The sequence below is a fragment of the Trichomonascus vanleenenianus genome (genome assembly GCF_965637985.1).
Source record: "Trichomonascus vanleenenianus strain CLIB 3782 genome assembly, contig: TRVA0_010S, whole genome shotgun sequence".
Taxonomy (NCBI): Eukaryota; Fungi; Ascomycota; class Dipodascomycetes; order Dipodascales; family Trichomonascaceae; genus Blastobotrys; species Blastobotrys vanleenenianus.
The window spans coordinates 115,010-132,205 of record NW_027481877.1 but is presented as its reverse complement, the minus strand read 5'-3'; the positions used below and the strand labels follow the sequence as shown (position 1 = coordinate 132,205).

At 50.4% G+C, this 17,196-nt stretch overlaps 5 protein-coding genes across 5 annotated transcripts; 4 read left to right on the top strand and 1 right to left on the bottom strand.

Moving 5' to 3' along the window:
- Positions 1-444: 444 nt before the first annotated feature.
- PKC1 (protein kinase C) lies at positions 445-3,648 on the top strand (the record flags this gene model as incomplete). The annotated part of the gene is made up of 1 exon (XM_076683694.1): positions 445-3,648. The coding sequence occupies one exon, from the start codon at positions 445-447 to the stop codon at positions 3,646-3,648; it is 3,204 nt and encodes a 1,067-aa protein (XP_076542038.1).
- Positions 3,649-3,963: 315 nt separating this feature from the next.
- TRVA0_010S01288 (pepsin-like aspartic protease) lies at positions 3,964-5,157 on the top strand (the record flags this gene model as incomplete). The annotated part of the gene is made up of 1 exon (XM_076683693.1): positions 3,964-5,157. One exon carries the CDS (start codon positions 3,964-3,966, stop codon positions 5,155-5,157), a length of 1,194 nt encoding a protein of 397 aa, XP_076542037.1.
- A 2,072-nt stretch (positions 5,158-7,229) lies between these two features.
- Positions 7,230-14,438, top strand: FAS1 (tetrafunctional fatty acid synthase subunit FAS1; the record flags this gene model as incomplete). Its single annotated transcript, XM_076683692.1, has 3 exons — positions 7,230-7,875; positions 7,935-8,064; positions 8,152-14,438. The coding sequence occupies exon 3, from the start codon at positions 8,154-8,156 to the stop codon at positions 14,436-14,438; it is 6,285 nt and encodes a 2,094-aa protein (XP_076542036.1). The 5' UTR covers positions 7,230-7,875; positions 7,935-8,064; positions 8,152-8,153.
- Positions 14,439-14,782: 344 nt separating this feature from the next.
- BER1 (Ber1p) lies at positions 14,783-15,517 on the bottom strand (the record flags this gene model as incomplete). The annotated part of the gene is made up of 1 exon (XM_076683691.1): positions 14,783-15,517. The coding sequence occupies one exon, from the start codon at positions 15,515-15,517 to the stop codon at positions 14,783-14,785; it is 735 nt and encodes a 244-aa protein (XP_076542035.1).
- A 549-nt stretch (positions 15,518-16,066) lies between these two features.
- On the top strand, positions 16,067-16,571 carry HHT1 (histone H3 family protein; the record flags this gene model as incomplete). Its single annotated transcript, XM_076683690.1, has 2 exons — positions 16,067-16,175; positions 16,234-16,571. The coding sequence occupies 2 exons, from the start codon at positions 16,067-16,069 to the stop codon at positions 16,569-16,571; spliced, it is 447 nt and encodes a 148-aa protein (XP_076542034.1).
- Positions 16,572-17,196: the final 625 nt, after the last annotated feature.

Below are 17,196 nucleotides of genomic sequence, written 5' to 3'. Positions count from 1 at the left end.
AACACACCACCACACACCGTCAAACACTGGTTCACATTCCAACGGCTGCACACCGATTACCCCGAAATCGACGAAATGGCCAAAAAAAATACATAGAGCGACGAAAACAACAAAAATAAATAGAAACAAGAAAAATACACACAAATATTTGGACACCAATTACATCACTGGACAGATAATTACACTACAGTACATCCTAGGGCAATTAAACGGCAGAAGGAGCAGTGCGGCTTTTAGGCGTCGTACTGAGACATACGCAGGAAAACCCGAACATTCTCTGCGCTTCTAGACTGAGAACTACGCGTGTCGCAGCCCAGTAAGCCGGCGCGGCTGAATGGCAGGTTCCCTCTTGTGGTGCGCGCCTAAAAGGGGGTATTTTTGTAACCCTGGCGTGTTCACATTTGCAACGAACCAACCTACCTGACCAACGGGGTTTTCAGGAGAATGGAAGCAGCCAGCGGAGGAGCGACGGGCTCGTCGAACGACGAGCGGGTGCTTCAGGACGTTGTCCGAAAGATCGAGCGAGAAAAGGCGCTCATCCAGGGCGCCAAGGCGCTTCGCCAAACGTCAAGCAACCAGTCGGTCAAGCAGCGGTGCGACACCAACATCCGCGAGGCCCAGAATAACATTCGCTACCTCGAGGAGACGATGCGCCAGCTGAAACTGCGGATAGAAGGGGATTCAACCGGGTCAGTAGAGCAGACTTCGTCTTCTGGCGGGGCTGGCGGGGGTAGCGGCGTGTCGGAAGCCGCCGCCGCCTCCAAACCGCGGGCCAATTACAACCGGCTCGATCTCATCAAGTACGAGACGAGTTATCTGGGCCCGCGCATCCAGCTTATGCTGCAGCAGCTCGAGTTTAAGCTCTCGGTCGAGAAGCAGTACAAAGAAGGCATCGACAAGATGCTGCGGCTCTACCAGATTGAAGGAGACCGGCGGTCACGTGCTGAGGCCGAGTCCAAGATGAAGGAGTCGACCGAGAAGATCCAGCTGCTCAAGAAGAGTCTCAAGCGGTACTCGGACATGCATATTGACATTGCTGATGAGGATGCTGAGGCGAACGAGGCGCTGGCGAACTCGAACCTGCGGCGTCCATTGACTGGTAATTTGCACATTGGGTGCCTCGAGATCCGGGATGTCGACCACGTAGCTACGGGACGGTTCTCCAAGTCTCCTGAGACGTATATCACCATTAAAGTCGAGGACACGACGCGCGGGCGCACCAAGCCGTCGCGGAACGAGCGGTGGATGGAGGACTTTGACCTGCCGGTCGATAAGGCCAACGAGGTGGAAATTGTCGTCTACGACCGGGCCGGTTCGACCGACAACACCCCGGTAGCGCTTATGTGGCTTCGCATCTCCGACATTGCGGAGGCATTGCGACGAAAGAAGCTCGAACAGGAGCTTGGAGGTGCTGGGTGGGTCAGCGCTTCGCGCGTCCAGTCAAGCATGCACTCAGGCGGCGACCACGACTTTGCATTTGGCGCTCAGGCGACCAACAACGATAACAACTATACAGACAACAACTACGCGAATAATGGAAACGGGAACGGTAATGGTAATGGTAATGGCATTGGGGGAACGGGTAGTAGTAGTAATGGGGCGATCAATTCGAACTTGATCATCGATTCGTGGTTCGTGCTGGAACCAGCGGGCCAGATTCACCTACGGCTCGGGTTCGAAAAGACCAATAGAGGCGTCAAGCGGATGTACGACGGTGTAGGCGGATTGGGGCGACAGGGTGCTATCCGACAGAAGAAGGAAGAAGTTCACGAAGTGCACGGCCACAAGTTCGTGCAGCATCAGTTCTACAACATCATGCGGTGCGCTCTGTGCGGGGACTTTTTGAAGTATTCGTCCGGGTACCAGTGCATGGACTGCCGCTACACGTGCCACAAGAAGTGCTACCCCAAGGTGGTCACCAAGTGTATCTCCAAGGCATCTACCGAAGCGGATCCAGATGAGGAGAAGCTGAATCACCGAATTCCGCACCGGTTCGAGCCTACAACCAACATGTCGGCCAACTGGTGCTGCCACTGTGGGTATATTTTGCCGCTGGGCAAGCGAAACGTGCGAAAGTGCACCGAGTGCGCCCTTACGTGTCACAACCAGTGCGCCCACTTGGTCCCTGACTTCTGTGGCATGTCTATGGAGATGGCCAACCAGATTATGCGAACCATTCGCGACGCCAAGACGCGTCAGCAGATGAAGTCTACTAGCAGCCCTCATCACCGGCCACTGCCAAAGTCACCATATGCCCAGGTGCAAACAGCACCACCTTCTTTGCAGACTTCCACGACTCAATTGCTGGCTCCTGTAACATCGCACCCTCCGGTGCCCCCGCCTAAGCAGCCAGTCAAGCGTAAGGAGGTGGGCTCTGCGCCGCAGGCTCCTCCTGCGGAGCAGTTCCACAAGCCACTACCCGAGCCACACCCCGAAGAGGAGCCTATTATCACCGACTATTATGAGCAGCTGCCCCCAGTAGAGGACGGTCGGGCTGCTGAAGTAGTAGAAGAAGAAGAGGAGGAGGAAGAGGAGGAAGGGGAAGTAGAGGTTGAGGAAATCGCCAGGCCAGTGGCGGCACCACCAGTAGTAGAGGCGGTGAAGCCGGTCGAGAAGCGTAAGCCTCGACGAAAGATTGGTCTGGACGACTTCAACTTCCTGGCTGTTTTGGGTAAAGGTAACTTTGGTAAGGTCATGCTGGCCGAGTCGAAGCACGAGACGGCCGCCAAGGACAAGAACCTGTACGCCATCAAGGTGCTCAAAAAAGACTTTATCATTGAAAACGACGAGGTGGAGTCGACGCGATCCGAGAAGCGCGTCTTCCTTATCGCCAACCGGGAGCGGCACCCGTTCCTGCTTAACTTGCATTCGTGCTTCCAGACCGAGAACCGGGTCTACTTCGTCATGGAGTATGTTTCGGGCGGTGATCTCATGTGGCACATTCAAAAGGAGCTGTTCACCCCGCGGCGGGCGCAGTTCTACGCGGCAGAGGTGCTGCTGGCGCTCAAGTACTTCCACGATAACGGCGTCATCTACCGAGACCTGAAGCTGGATAACATTTTGTTGACTCTCCAGGGTCACATTAAGATTGCCGACTACGGTCTGTGTAAAGAGGACATGTGGTATGGTAAGACGACGGGTACGTTCTGCGGTACGCCAGAGTTCATGGCGCCCGAGATTCTGCTGGAGCAGAAGTATGGCCGAGCTGTAGACTGGTGGGCGTTTGGTGTTCTCATCTACCAGATGCTGTTGGGTAAGAGTCCGTTCCGCGGCGAGGACGACGATGAAGTGTTTGATGCCATTCTTTCCGACGAGCCGCTCTACCCGATCCACATGCCGCGAGACTCGGTGTCCATCCTCCAGCAGCTGCTCACTAGAGAGCCTGAGAAGCGGCTGGGCAGCGGCCCCCGTGACGCCGAGGAGATTATGACGCACCCGTACTTCCGGAACATCAACTTTGACGACATTTACCACTGCCGCGTGTCTCCGCCGTTTGTGCCCAAGATCCAGAACGCGACAGATGTTTCTAACTTCGACCAGGAGTTCACCAGCGAGATGCCGGCCCTGACTCCTGTCAACACGACTCTGACCCAAGTTATGCAGGAGCAGTTCCGAGGGTTCAGCTATATGTCCAGTGACGCTGTGTAACGAAAAATTCGATATGTACAAGTTGGTTTATTAATAATATACTAAACAGAAGACCCCCTTCCCACCGATTCAATCCCTACGCTTTTTGGTAAGACCTACAATTGCATGTATTCTATCCCTACGCTTTTTTTTGGGGCGGACGTTGTGTCAATTTTCAAACTCATACCATCAAAGACAGGTTTGAAATTTGAGTTGCCAAGGAGGAAGATTAATGGACCCCGTTGTTTTACTGGAAAGCCGACGCTCAGTGGTATGACTTTCAGTGGTATATATATCCCGGGTTAAATTCCACCCAGAAAATGCTTTATTATCGCGATGAAGACTGCATTGTTTGCTCAATGGGGGATTGTATTTGCTGTTGCTCAATTTGAAGCTCAACGGGGGACTACGTTCGCTGCTGCTCAATTTGAAGCTCAACGGGGGACTGCGAATGGCGTTGTCCCATTGGAGATAAGGCACGAGCGAGCACCACGACTCAATGCATTAGTAAAGAGATCAGAAGATGAGGATAAGGTGTATGGTAGTTTCACCATTGCTTTCGAACTAGGCACGCCAGGGCAAAAATTGCAATCCCTTTTGGATACTGGATCGAGCGATTTCTGGGTCAACACTCCAAAGACGAAGCAAAAGAACACTTACCAGCCAGACGACTCATCGACCTATGCTTTCAACAGTTCCAATTTCGACATTACGTACGGCGAAGGTGAAGCTCACGGAGACTGGGTGACTGATACAATAAGCATTGCTGGCGCTCACGTCGAAAACCAGTTCTTCGGCGTCGTTGACGACCCAGCCGCTGGAACAGCTATCTTTGGAGTTGGGCTCGTGAGCAATGAAGCGACTGACAGCCACTATGCCAACGTTCCTCAGAACCTCAAGGATCAAGGGCACATATATCACAACGCATATTCGATGTACCTTGACAACCTAAAGGCTGCCACCGGACGAATTTTATTTGGAGGTGTCGACAGGGCCAAATATACTGGCGATTTGCTCACAGTCCCGTTTGTTCATGAAGATGCATTTATGATCGAGTCTACGGGAATTACACTTGGTGGCAAGGAGATCAGCAGTTCGCTTATAAGGGTTCTTGTTGATTCGGGAACGACATTTACATATCTTCCATCGGATATTGTCAAGCAAGCCGCTGAACAGTTCAATGCTACGTTCAATGACATGATGCAGCTCTATTTTATCTCTGAAAAGAACGACAACCTGCCAGACTTTGAGTTTGACTTCCACGGAGCGAAGATTGTCATCCCCGGCAGCGAAATGGTCGTTGACACCGACAAGATTATTGTCGGCAAGTCCCCTGCGCAGTATGTTTTGGGCATTATTCCGACTACTGAAGAACCCAATATCCTTGGTGACACGTTTATGCGGTCTGCATATCTTGTTTTCGACCTGGAGAATAAAGAGCTTTCCTTGGCGCAGTCAAGCTATTCTGGAAAGAGCGATATTGAGGTTATCAACGGCTCAATTCCAGATGCTCAGCCAGCCCCCAACTGACCTTTTGGGGGCCAGCCCCCAAACCCCCGTAGCTCGGCTTCGCCGAGGAGATGTAGAATTCTGTGGAGTTTTGGAGTCTCCTGATCTTTAACTCCTCGTCTTTAGTGCGGAGTAGGTCAAATAGGTAATGGAACATTTGATAAACATACAGGGGCAGACGCAGAAAACCAAATATGAATAGGGTAGTTTGTGGCTATAAGAAAAGGTGCAGCCTGTCATGGGCTAAATTATCCATGGTTTTTACCCTAATATGGGTATCTTCACAACAATTAAGCTTTAGTAAGGATGCGCTTGAATATATGGCAGTCTATTAAATGGATCTAATACACTTAATTGGGGAAGGCTATGTCCTCTTAATATAATTGGGGGACCAGTCCCTCCAAACCCCCCTGCGAAACGGAGATTGAGCTGAACCATAAGCATCGGCTATATAATATTGAGATGTTCTTAACAATTGAACATTGCACCGGTTCGTAATGACAAAGTCTAATGGGAGCCACCTCTACCGGTAATACTATCAGCGACGTATCTCACATTTCGTATCGTAAACGCCCAAATCCTTTGGTGTACGAGTTATACCAACATGAATACATATAACAATCGGCCGAGTAGAATTCAATAAGGGAATGTATGCATCTTTCAACACGTTTTCCCGCTGATTTGATAGACTTTGTGGACGTGTGTGGTGAGATGAAACCTTGATTTGGAGATAAGCTTTAACGGGCCGCTTACCACCGTACACCAATTGTGTGATCGTAACGCAATTGCCACGTATTACTATTACTAATGATAAATGCTGTATGATAGATGCGATAGCTATACAAAAGGGTCCAGATACGCTGGCCATGAAAAGAAATCCAGCTTCAATTTCGAAAATTGTGGTTGTTTGTACCGGCACACACGAATTTATCGACAAATCGATGGGTAATTCGGGTTAATATTGCTCTAAATATATACAGTACATTATAACATAGTAGAATATTTGATATATAACTTTGGCAGTTAATCGCCATGTCAATTGCAACAAAGATAGCACTCTATATTTAAAGTCCGATAAAGCCGGTAGTGGGAAAATGGCGGATATACCCAACTAGTATATTGTAGTGTTCTCGAATTGCCTACTACAAGGCACCTGTTGTACCCAAGTAAATCCATTTGTTTAACTCAATACTCGACAAAATCGTCCACCATACCACCTGTTAGCTACAGTTCTCATTACTGTATCATACCGGTATTTAATTACTACCAACAGAGTTTTCCCCATTACGTGCTACCTCATTATGTGCTTCCCATTGTGTACTTCCTCATTATGCGCGTCCTCATTATGTGATAAAGCGGAACGAGGCAGCTCTGTGCTAGTGTTATCTTTACACGAACCAGCCAATGTTTCCCGGTAGCACACAATCAAAACCATTGAAAAGTCAACGATTCAACTTCTAAGCTCCATTATCAAGTCTAGTGAAAAGTCAACGATTCAACTCTCTCTAAGGTACATTACTAATTCTGGTGAAAAGTCAACAATTCAACTCTCTAAGCTGCCCAATGATTCCTGGTATGCACAGTCGAACACTGGAAAATCAATGATTCAACTCTCAAAGCTACATTACCAATTGTGGTGGAAAGTCAACAATTCAACTCTCTACGGCTACATTACTCATTCCGATGATGCCATTTAACAACAGCACTGTTTTGATGATGCCATTAATAACGTAAGCCTATGGTGTATTGGTGGTACATGTAGCTGGCATTACATTAACCGCCGACGGCAGGTTGGGCCCCCCTAAGGCCTGACAAATCATACACGTGCAAAACATGATTATACGAGTAGCCTCCCCCACAGACACACCCCAAGCACCTGTACTACCGCGAATGGTATGGTGTATCGCAGATGAGATGGCTGCCTGCAACGACTGAGCCGCGCGCGATGCGGCGATATGCACGCCCGATCCCGGATCCGATACCCGGAAAAACCCTGCAGCGCGCTGCTCAACAAAGGGCACCACCAGCAGTATAACATGAGCTAAGCAGATTCCTCCTCTCCTAACATATCCATATCTCAGCTCGCTTCATCTTCCGCATATCAATGCCTACCCGGAGGAAACACCCCCTGCCGCTGTAGAGACCAATGGGAGGCAGCCGCTGCTCCGAGGACATTGATTGACGCACAGCCATGTCCTCGCAGCGCAGCCAGGTGCGGCTGAATCATCGGCGGTTATGGTTGGGTAGTTTGTTGAGGGCCCAACAGCATGGATGTTGCATCAGGTTTGATCCGGTCCTCCGGAGCGCGCAGCAGGCCCTGTTGAGCGCACACGACGATAAGCGCAGACCGTGAGGCTGCACCCTGCGCAGCGTATCCCGGCCGAGGGAAGATAAGATTGTCAAGCAGTTAACCATAATTAGGTTGGGGATTTGTTGGTGAAAAATTTTGTTGTGCAGCGTCGAGGAGCTGAGGAGTGCGATATAGCCGTGCAGACACGATGAGCACACCCGGGTGCGGTTTTGGCAGCAGCAGGTCGGCTGCGGTTTTTTTGAATCAAAAGGTAAAAAGCCATTGAAAGCCTGCTTTTTTTTCCCTCCCTTTTCTTAACTCTTCAACCGTGAACCTTTCTTTACCCTTTTTCCTTACGGGCAGATCTCATTAATTACCAGAGAGATTTGATTGATCCACGTCGACAGGATTCTTTTGGTAGCCTTGTTATTTCTATTGTGAAAATTATCGTAAGTGGGTCGTGGCCTCCCCCCAGATGTTGTCGAATTGCAGCTAACTGATTGGCCAGAAGGAACGAGTCCAGAAAAAAGATCGATATCCGGTTTGGAAATTTGAAAATAGTCGTGGTTTTTTTGCTGAAAAGTCAAGAGACCTATTGAATTGATCAAAGAGAAGAGACAGTTTACATTGGATTTTTGGTAAGTTTCGACTACAAATCGTGTTCAATTACGCGAGAACATTGGATTCTTTTTTTTTGCGGATTAAAAAAGCTAACGAAAAATTAGCCATGTACGGAACAGTTACTGGCGTGTCTACGCCTCACTCGGCTGCTTCGCTGCGTCCGCTCGTGCTGAGCCACGGCGACATTGAGCACACCCTGCTGGTCCCAACTTCGCTCTACTTGAATTGCACCCAGCTCAAGGACCAGTTCGCCGCTACTCTGCCACAGCCAACCGACGACAAGGCCGGAGATGACGAGCCAGCTTCCTCTACCGAGCTCCTTGCCGCCTTTTTGGGCTTCGCCGCCGGCCTCGTAGAGCAGGAGCCGGGCCCATACGACGAGGTGCTTGCCCTCGTTCTCACCGAATTCGAGACGCGATACCTCCGAGGAAACGACGTCCACGCTGTCGCCGCTGCCCTTCAGCAGCAGCCAGAGGGTTCCTCCACCGAGGGCTCTTACCCAACCACTGCCGCCAAGATCAAGAAGGTCGTAAAGGCTTACTACTCTGCTCGACTCGCCGCCAACCGGCCAATTAAGCCTTACGAGCCAGCTCTGCTGCGGGCCATCTCCGAGAAGGAGGCCTCCATGCACGCCATCTTTGGCGGCCAGGGTAACACCGAAGAGTACTTTGACGAATTGCGAGAAATCTACGACATTTACAACGGCACCATCTCCGACTTCATTGAGCTCGTCGCCGAGAAGCTGCTGTCGCTCTCCCGAGAGCACCCAGCCGCCTCCAAGATCTACACCAAGGGCCTTGACATTCTGCGATGGCTCAAGCGGCCAGAGACTACCCCGGACAATGACTACCTCATCTACGCCCCAGTCTCCGTCCCAGTCATTGGTGTTATCCAGCTTGCCCACTACGCCGTGACCGCCCGAGTCCTCGGCAAGACGCCAGGCGAGCTGCGAAACTACTTCGCCGGCGCCACTGGCCACTCCCAGGGTCTCGTTACCGCCGTCGCTATTGCATCCTCCGACTCGTGGGAGTCCTTCTTTGAGGCCTCTGTCAAGGCCATGACCATCTTCTTCTACATTGGCCTGCGGTGCCAGCAGCAGTACCCACACACCTCGCTCTCGCCATCGGTGCTCGAGGACTCCGTCGCCGAGGGCGAGGGCAAGCCAAGCCCAATGCTCTCGATCCGAGACCTGTCCCAGGACCAGATCCAGGAGTTTGTCGACGCTACCAACAAGCACTTGCCAAAGGAGAAGCACATTGTCATCTCGCTCATTAACGGCGCCCGAAACATGGTCGTCACCGGCCCGCCACAGTCCCTGTACGGTCTCAACCTTGCCCTGCGAAAGGCCAAGGCGCCAACCGGTCTCAACCAGGGCCGAGTGCCACATTCTGAGCGAAAGCTCAAGTTCTCGAGCAGATTCCTGCCAATCACCTCGCCGTTCCACTCTCCTTTGTTGGCCGGCGCCACTGACGTTATCACTGCTGACCTCAAGCAGGCCAACATCGAGTTCACTCCAGAGAGCCTGGCCATCCCAGTGTTTGACACCTACGACGGTTCTGACTTGCGAAAGCTCAAGACTTCCATCGTCGGTCGACTTACCGAGCTCATCACCCAGCTGCCAGTCAACTGGGAGATTGCCACTAAGTTCTCTGCTACTCACATTGTTGACTTTGGTCCTGGCGGTATCTCCGGCCTGGGTCTGCTCACCCACCGAAACAAGGACGGTACTGGCGTCCGAGTCATTCTGGCCGGCGTCCTGGACGGCTCCGCCTCCCAGGAGGACTTTGGCTACAAGCAGGAGATCTTTGACCGTGAGGAGGACACTGTCAAGTTCGCCATTGACTGGGTTAAGGAGTACTCTCCAAAGCTGGTCAAGACCTCTTCCGGTGCTACTTTCGTCGACACCAAGTTCTCGCGACTCCTTGGTCGACCTCCTCTCATGGTCCCAGGTATGACCCCAACCACTGTGCGACCAGAGTTCGTTGCCGCCACTCTCAACGCTGGCTACCACATTGAGCTTGCTGGTGGTGGTTACTTCATGCCATCCATGCTTACCGCTGTTTTTGACAAGATTGTCAAGTCCACCAAGCCTGGTGTCGGCATCAGTCTTAACGTTCTCTACGTTAACCCAGTCATGCTGCAGTGGTGCATTCCTCTTATTGAGCGACTGCGATCCGAGGGCTACCCAATTGAGGGCCTCACCATTGGTGCTGGTGTCCCATCTGTTGAGGTTGCTAACGAGTACATCCGAAACCTCGGCCTGAAGCACATCTCCTTCAAGCCAGGTGCCGTTGAGTCCATTAGCACTTGTGTTGCCATTGCTAAGGCCAACCCACACTTCCCAGTTGTTGTCCAGTGGACCGGTGGTCGAGGTGGTGGTCACCACTCCTTCGAGGACTTCCACGCCCCATTGCTCCAGATGTACTCGCGAATCCGACGACAGCCTAACATTATCCTTGTCGCCGGTTCCGGTTTCGGTTCCGCCGAGGACACCTACCCATACCTCACTGGTGAGTGGTCGACCAAGTTCTCCTACCCACCAATGCCATTCGATGGTTTCCTCATGGGTTCCCGTGTCATGACCGCCAAGGAGGCCTTCACTTCTCCAGCTGCCAAGCAGGCGATCGTTGATGCTCCAGGTGTTGACGACAAGGACTGGGAGAAGACTTACAAGAAGCCAACCGGTGGTGTCATCACCGTCAACTCTGAGATGGGTGAGCCAATCCACAAGCTTGCTACTCGAGGTGTGCTTTTCTGGCACGAGCTTGACAACTCCATCTTCAACCTGCCACGAAACAAGCGAGTTGAGGCTCTTAACTCCAAGCGAGACTACATCATCAAGCGACTCAATGCTGACTTCCAGAAGGTTTGGTTCGGCCGAAACAGCGCTGGTGAAGTCGTTGACCTTGAGGATATGACTTACGGCGAAGTTGTCCAGCGACTGGTTGACCTGCTCTACGTTAAGAAGGAGAAGCGATGGATCGACCTCACGCTCCGAAACTTCACTGGTGACGTTATCCGACGACTCGAGGAGCGATTCACCAACGACTCTGGCAAGCTCTCCGTCTTGCAGTCCTTCAACGAGCTTGATGATCCATTCGCCACTCTGGACCGAGTGTTCAAGGCTTACCCAGAGTCCACTAAGCAGATCATCAACGCCCAGGACAAGGATTACTTCCTCATGCTCTCCCGACGACCAACTCAGAAGCCAGTTCCATTCGTTCCAGTGCTTGACGAGAACTTTGAGTGGTACTTCAAGAAGGACTCTCTGTGGCAGTCTGAGGACCTTGCTGCTGTTGTTGGCGAGGACGTTGGCCGAACTTGTATTCTCCACGGTCCAGTTGCCGCTAAGTTCTCCACTGAGGTTGACACTCCAATCCAGAAGATCCTTGATGGTGTCCACGAGGGCCACATTGAGCGTCTATTGAAGGACGTCTACGGCGGTGACAAGTCCAAGGTCCCAGTGGTCGAGTCGTTCGGCGGCAAACCACCGCGATCTGAGCGAGAGCTCCACGGTAAGGCGTTTGCTGCTGTCTCCTTCTCTCACAGCGGTGACAACGTTGTCTACAAGATTGATGCCTCCAGCAATGCTCCAGCTGTTCCATCCCACGAGGACTGGCTTGATCTGCTTGCTGGCGAGTCTTACTCTTGGCGATACTGCCTTTTGTCGACTAAGTTCATTGTCCAGGGCTCTAAGCACTTGCCAAACGCTATTCGACAGATTCTTGCTCCAGTGCGAGGCCTCAGAGTTGAGATTTCTAATGCTACCACTCCAGCCAAGACCAAGATTGTTGTGTCTGAGCCAATCAATGGCAAGCTGACCAAGGTTGTCGAGATCTCTCTCCAGGCCAAGGATCTTATCAAGGTTCAGCTTATTGAAGAGCGAACTTACGAGAAGAAGCCAGTTGCCCTGGATCTCTTGTACAAGTACTGCCCAGGTGTCGGTTTCGCTCCAATTCAGGAGGTTATGGAGGACCGAAACGACCGAATCAAGCAGTTCTACTGGCGAGCATGGTTCGGTGAGACCGAGAAGTACAACACTAACATCGATATCACCAAGCCATGGGACGGTAACTCTATTACTGTCGAGTCTAAGTCCATTGCTGACTTCTGCCACGCTGTCGGCAACAACGGCGAGGCCTTCGTTGAGCGACCAAACAAGGTTACTTACGCTCCTATGGACTTTGCCATTGTCACTGGTTGGAAGGCTATCATCAAGGCCATCTTCCCGAAGGCCATTGATGGCGATATCTTGCGGCTTGTTCACCTTTCCAACGGATTCTCCATGTTCCCAGGTGCTGAACCATTGAAGAAGGGCGATCTTGTCACTACCACTGCTCGACTCAAGGCTGTGCTCAACGAGGCTTCTGGTAAGATTGTTGAGGTATCTGGTATCCTGAAGCGAGCGGACGGCAAGCCAGTCATGGAGGTTACTTCCCAGTTCTTGTACCGAGGTGCTTACGAGGACTTCGAGAACACCTTCCAGCGAAAGGACGAGACTCCACGAGAGGTTGAGCTCAAGACTCCAAAGGACGTTGCTGTTCTCTGCTCCAAGGAGTGGTTCCAGCTTGACGACTCCTCTGTTGACCTCCTTGGCAAGACTCTTATCTTCCGAACCGAGACTTTCGTGAAGTTCAAGTCCAAGGATGTGTTTGCATCTGTCCAGACCACTGGTCAGGTTCTTCTTGAGCTGCCAACTAAGGAGATCATGCAGCTCGGCACTGTCGACTACGAGGCTGGTGAGTCTTATGGCAACCCAGTCATTGACTACCTCGAGCGACATGGTGCTACTATTGAGCAGCCAATCTACTTTGAGAACTCCATTCCACTCAATGCTGGCGGCACTTCTCTTGTTTCTCGAGCTCCATCTTCCAACGAGGGTTACGCCAACGTGTCCGGTGATTACAACCCTATCCACGTTTCGCGAGTCTTTGCTACCTACGCTAACTTGATTGGTACCATTACCCACGGTATGTACTCGTCTGCTGCTACTCGATCTTTGGTTGAGACCTGGGCTGCTGAGAACAACATCAAGCGAGTGCGAGCCTTCAACTGCCAGTTTGTGGGCATGGTTCTTCCAAACGATGACATTGAGACCCGACTTGAGCACATTGGTATGATTAACGGCCGAAAGATCATCAAGGTCGAGTCCATCAAGCGAGAGACTCAGGAGACTGTTCTTATTGGCGAGGCCGAGGTTGATCAGCCAGTTTCTTCCTACGTCTTCACTGGCCAGGGCTCCCAGGAGCAGGGTATGGGTATGGACTTGTACGAGTCCAGCGCTGTTGCCCGAACTGTCTGGGACCGAGCCGACATCCACTTCCTCAACAACTATGGCTTCTCCATCATTGACATTGTCAAGAACAACCCTAAGGAGCTCACTATCCACTTTGGTGGTGCCCGAGGTAAGGCCATTCGAGCCAACTACATCTCCATGATGTTCGAGTCGATCGCCGAGGATGGTTCCATCAAGTCCGAGAAGATCTTCAAGAGCATTGACGAGGACACTGACTCGTTTACTTTCCGATCCCCAACCGGTTTGCTGTCTGCTACTCAGTTCACTCAGCCAGCCCTTACTCTTATGGAGAAGGCTTCCTTCGAGGACATGAAGTCCAAGGGTCTCATTGCCGCCGACTCGTGCTTCGCCGGCCACTCTCTTGGTGAGTACTCTGCATTGACTTCTTTGGCTGATGTTATGCCAATTGAGTCGCTTGTTGACGTTGTGTTCTACCGAGGTATGACCATGCAGGTTGCCGTCCCACGAGACGCTGCCGGTCGATCCAACTACGGTATGGTTGCTGTCAACCCATCTCGAGTTTCTGCCACTTTCGATGACACTGCCCTTCGATTCGTTGTTGATGAGATTGGCAACAAGACTGAGTGGCTGCTTGAGATTGTCAACTACAACGTTGAGAACCAGCAGTATGTTGCTGCTGGTGATCTGCGAGCTCTGGACACCCTGACCAACGTGCTCAACGTTCTCAAGGTCCAGAAGATCAACATTGACAAGCTGCTGCAGACTATGCCAGTCGAGCAGGTCAAGGAGCATTTGCATGAGATTGTTGGCGAGGTCAGCGCTCGAAGCTCGGCCAAGCCACAGCCTGTTGACCTTGAGCGAGGCTACGCCGTTATTCCTCTCAAGGGCATTTCCGTGCCATTCCACTCGTCGTACCTGCGAAGCGGTGTCAAGCCATTCCAGCGATTCTTGGTCAAGAAGATTCCACAGTCTGCTGTCAAGCCTGCCAGCCTTATTGGCAAGTACATTCCAAACTTGACTGCCAAGCCATTCCAGCTGACCAAGGAGTACTTCGAGGACGTATACAAGCTCACTGGAAGTGAAAAGATTAAGAACATTCTGGACAACTGGGAAAAGTACGAGAAGGATAACTAGATTTGATGAAATTTTTGATTTAACTGTTTAATATAATTGTGTGATATGATTTATTTAATACCTGTCATTCGTAGCTTGTCTGCTTGAGGGCTGCTGTGGAATCTCAAATGCCGCGGTAATTCTATCAGTGGGCAGATCGCCTTAATCAGGCATTATTGACATTCAAGGTGCAAAATAGTACACACACACTATTTGGGCATCGTTGGCATTCAAGGTGCAGTCATAGCAAGCAAATGAGTTCGAATTAGCGATATCTCGTACATATGGGACATCATTAATATGTAGCTGATGATCAATGGCTATACTGCAAGGTCGTAACGTTCATTCTATATCGGATATCTGCATTATTTTCGTATCGTTATTGCCAGGTCATTAACTGCTTGGAAGTAGTGTTCCTTATAGGCTAGCTTGTTGTTTATCGCAATTGCCTGGTACTTGACCTTGTCACCCAGCAGGTCGTCAATTGCTTCCTTCAGGAATGGATATTCTTTTGCTTTCTCATCATTGATTCTCGTATCAAATTCGGGAATATTATTACCGATAATCATTTTGATTTCCCGGTTCGCCAGAATTTCGTTGGTTAGCGATGTAGGGGCATGGGGCATGTAGAATAAGCAGTTCTTGTAGTGGTCGTTTATTATGTCTTCCGGATCGGTTTCACTTATGGCGTACCCCAACTTTTGGAATAATTCCAGGTCCATTGGCTCGAATACTGGATCGTAAACGGATATATTGTCTTTTTTGACTTCAAGGTCCGATTGGATTAGCTGTAGCAGTGCTAACTGATACATCGCTGCGCTAGAGCATGCTGTGTCGATCGGCGACCCCAGAGCTAGACAGCGGATCGTCTTGATTTCTCCCTTTTCTATGCCGAGTTCCTTCATGTTTTTGCGTAGTTCTTGTAAGAATTTTGACTTTTCCATGGTATCTTTTTTATCTTTTAGCGAGTTCATGTGGTCGTCTATCGATTTGTCCAAGTTCACCTTGAACTTGTTATTCTTTCTATTTTTTCTCTTTTTGCCAGTGAAACCGTCTCCATCTTTCTTTTCTACTAACTTGAACCCGTCCTCTTCTGTCATTTCTAAAGCAACAAACCGTTTACCGCTGCCGGACACCGCTGTTGTAACCTTTATGTTGGAAATTTCAACTTTCAAGCTATTAATTCAGTGCATTTTGATACCGCGCGCGTGCTATAGCTGGACGAACCACGTCCATCAGATACTATTATAGAAGTGCTACACCCCATTTACTAAGTCAAATCCCCAATAATAAAACTCTGAGATACAGAAGGCCGCAATTGTTTAAATGTTTTATCTCCAGGAAGGGCTGACGATATGTGCACCCTCACAGAAGTCCCATATGAGTTAGCCAGCTCAATTAGGCTAACCTATATCGCTGTTCAGCATACAACTAATTGGTACTAATACCATGTAATAGAACAAAATTGGGGTTGAATTCCGCTGCTATCTACGTTTTCAGGACGAAGGAAGATATCAATAATGGTAAGCCGCACGCATAACGTTCGGTCAATTATTAAACGGCGCGCGCGTCCCAAACATAATTATGTTCGCTTTTTTACTGTTAACACACGCGTTTATTGATTTTTCCATACTCCAGGCACCTACCAAATGGCGAGGTTCAACACGTCTTCGGCCAGCACGTCTGGGAGGGACCGAGCCAAAAGCAGTGGTGGCGGAAAGAAATTAACCAAGCGGCCTGCTACTAAACATCTGACGCGTAAGTAAAAGCTCAATTGCTTATAATACTAGAGGCTGACGACCCCTGATAAATATAGATCAAGACCCAGTACCCACCCAGAAGAAACGACGATATAGACCAGGCACCGTCGCACTACGAGAAATTAGACAGTATCAGAAGACTACAGATCTGTTACTACGGAAGCTGCCGTTTGCTAGACTGGTGCGAGAAATCTGCAACTCATTCTACCACGACTTAGAGCTGAGATGGCAATCCGTGGCCATATTAGCGCTGCAAGAAGCTGCTGAGGCGTTTCTAGTCCATCTATTTGAAGATACTAACCTACTGGCCATCCATGCCAAACGAGTGACCATCATGCAAAAAGACATGCAACTGGCTAGACGAATCCGCGGGCCATTTGGCGGTTTGGGATAGACCAATTCCGCCTAATTCTTTTTTGGCCCATTTTTATTTATTATCCTTTTTTGTCCTACTTCTCCTTCACCACTTCTCTTTTGTAGCATAGTTTTTACGTACTGTAATGAAATTTCGCCAATGTGTTGATTTGTTTATGTGTTGCCTAATTGGGACATCCATCTTTCGGTTTCGAGCCGCATGAGCCGCACGTTATACTCGCTTCTATGCAACAGCCAGCGTTAAACTCAGAACGTTCTCCGCACTATACATCGTTCGACAACTTTAAAAATTAAGCTGCATATGTTATCTATTCGAGGGCCAGCCCTCGAGCTCCCGTAGCTCCGCTTCGCGGAGGAGGAACACTCAGGTCCATGAAACTCCTCCGCGCAGCGGAGCCCCCGGGGAGGTTTGGAGGGGCTGGCCCCTTCAAATCAAACGAACAACAAGCCCCCCCCCCCCCCCCAAACAAACAATCAAAGAGAAATGGTCCAATTGGAGCTCGCGTTATCTACCTCATGGGGGCGTGTCGGGGACCGAATATATAATGGTGTGGGGCGCGCGTCGGGAGATAAGAAAAATTTAGGAATTTTTCAGCGGCTTTTGTCGTCCCCGGGGGAAATCAGCCATTGCGACCAACCAGAGC